The sequence below is a fragment of the Olea europaea genome, unplaced genomic scaffold, assembly GCF_002742605.1.
Source record: "Olea europaea var. sylvestris unplaced genomic scaffold, O_europaea_v1 scaffold508, whole genome shotgun sequence".
In the NCBI taxonomy this organism is placed as follows: domain Eukaryota; kingdom Viridiplantae; phylum Streptophyta; class Magnoliopsida; order Lamiales; family Oleaceae; genus Olea; species Olea europaea.
The window spans coordinates 264708-266231 of NW_019263396.1; the positions used below are offsets into that span (position 1 = coordinate 264708).

At 47.9% G+C, this 1524-nt stretch overlaps 1 protein-coding gene across 1 annotated transcript; it reads left to right on the forward strand.

Moving 5' to 3' along the window:
* Positions 1 to 267: 267 nt before the first annotated feature.
* Positions 268 to 1034, forward strand: LOC111388584 (rRNA 2'-O-methyltransferase fibrillarin-like). The gene is made up of 3 exons (XM_023013340.1): positions 268 to 280; positions 356 to 494; positions 557 to 1034. The coding sequence occupies exons 1-3, from the start codon at positions 268 to 270 to the stop codon at positions 1032 to 1034; spliced, it is 630 nt and encodes a 209-aa protein (XP_022869108.1).
* The last annotated feature ends 490 nt before the right edge of the window (positions 1035 to 1524 follow it).

Here is a 1524-nt window from a genome sequence, read left to right on the forward strand (position 1 = left end):
TAATTGAATATAATATGTTGATTATCGTTATAATTTTTTAATTAAGTTATTCATTTGTAATGTTTATTTTTTTAGGAGCGTCATCGATTATCACCTCCGTCGAGGGTGTCACATTCCCCGAGGATGTCGCCTCCTTATATGCGATCACCTCCGTCGAGAATGTCACCTCCCTGCATGAGATCACCATCTCCTACGTCTGGACACCTCCCACGTGGATCAGCTGAACGTAGTCAGAATGCTTCCATTGATGATATGTTCTGACTAATGATGGAGATCAGAGGCAACGTAGCTGACTTACGACGTGATGTCAAGATGGTACAGGTCGATTTATGAGACATTTATGCTGAGGTCGTAGCGATACGGGGCGACATAGTAGGCCTGCGTGGGACTGACGAGTATCGGGATGGAGGGGGTGGCGGAGGGACAGGCAGCTATTGGGACGGAGGGGGTGACGAAGGGGCCGGTGGTTATCAGGGTCGAAGAGGTCGGACAGGGTATGTTGACTCGTTGTGGGCATCAAATGATGCATTAGCTTCATATCTCGATGGCCCGATAGAGATGAAAATAGAGGATCGAGCCCCGATGGAGACGGAGGAGGAGGTCGGGAAGGTACCGAAGGAGGAGGTCGTGAGGGTGTCGAAGGAAGAGAGGGTACCAGAGGCGAAGGTCAGGAGGGTGCCGGAGAAGGAGATCGTAAGGGTGTTAAAGGATGGGGGGTACCTGAGGTGCTAGAGGAGGAGGCCGTGAGGGTGTCGAAGGAGGAGGGGGTACTCGAGGCGAAGGTCGTGAGGGTGTTGGAGGAGGAGGGGGTACCCGAGGTGGAAGTCGTGAGAGTGCCGAAGGAGGAGGGAGTACCCGAGGCAGAGAGGGTACCATTTCGGACGTCAGACTCGTCGGACGTAGTTTTTGAGTTAGAGGGGATGAAAGAGGTGGTCGCGATGTTAGGTGAGGGAGTGCCGGAGATTGGGAGGGTGTCGCGTATTGTTAACATGCTGGAGCTGGTGGTCAGCAAGAGGCCGATGGCACCATCATAGTATGTCGTTTCTCCGTTTACCGTGGAGGCGAAGAGGAGGAGGTTCATTGACGGCAAACACCTGAATTTATTCATGGAGGTAGACCATGCTAAGTGGAAAGCTTTCAAGACGGAGTGGAGAGCAATTATGCCCGGGTAAGTATTGTATTATTTGTTAAGGATTAGTACATTACGCATATGTTTATACATCTATATTTTTACTTAACAATTTCCTTTCTTATTTTTCAGAGCCAGCTGTAGGATTGCTCATAAGACGATCTCGGATGCTTACAAGTGGTTTCACGACATCACCACTTTGGTGGCTTGGCTCACCGATAATGTAAGTGAAGTAGTAATATTGTTATTTATTACGTATACATATTTTTGAGTTTTGAATTTATGAAATTAAATAACTCCTTTTTTAATTGGTGTTTCCTAGTGCAGTACATTGACTTCGCCATGGATTTGCTATGATATCAAGCTGAACGACATCCAAGATCGTTCAACATTCC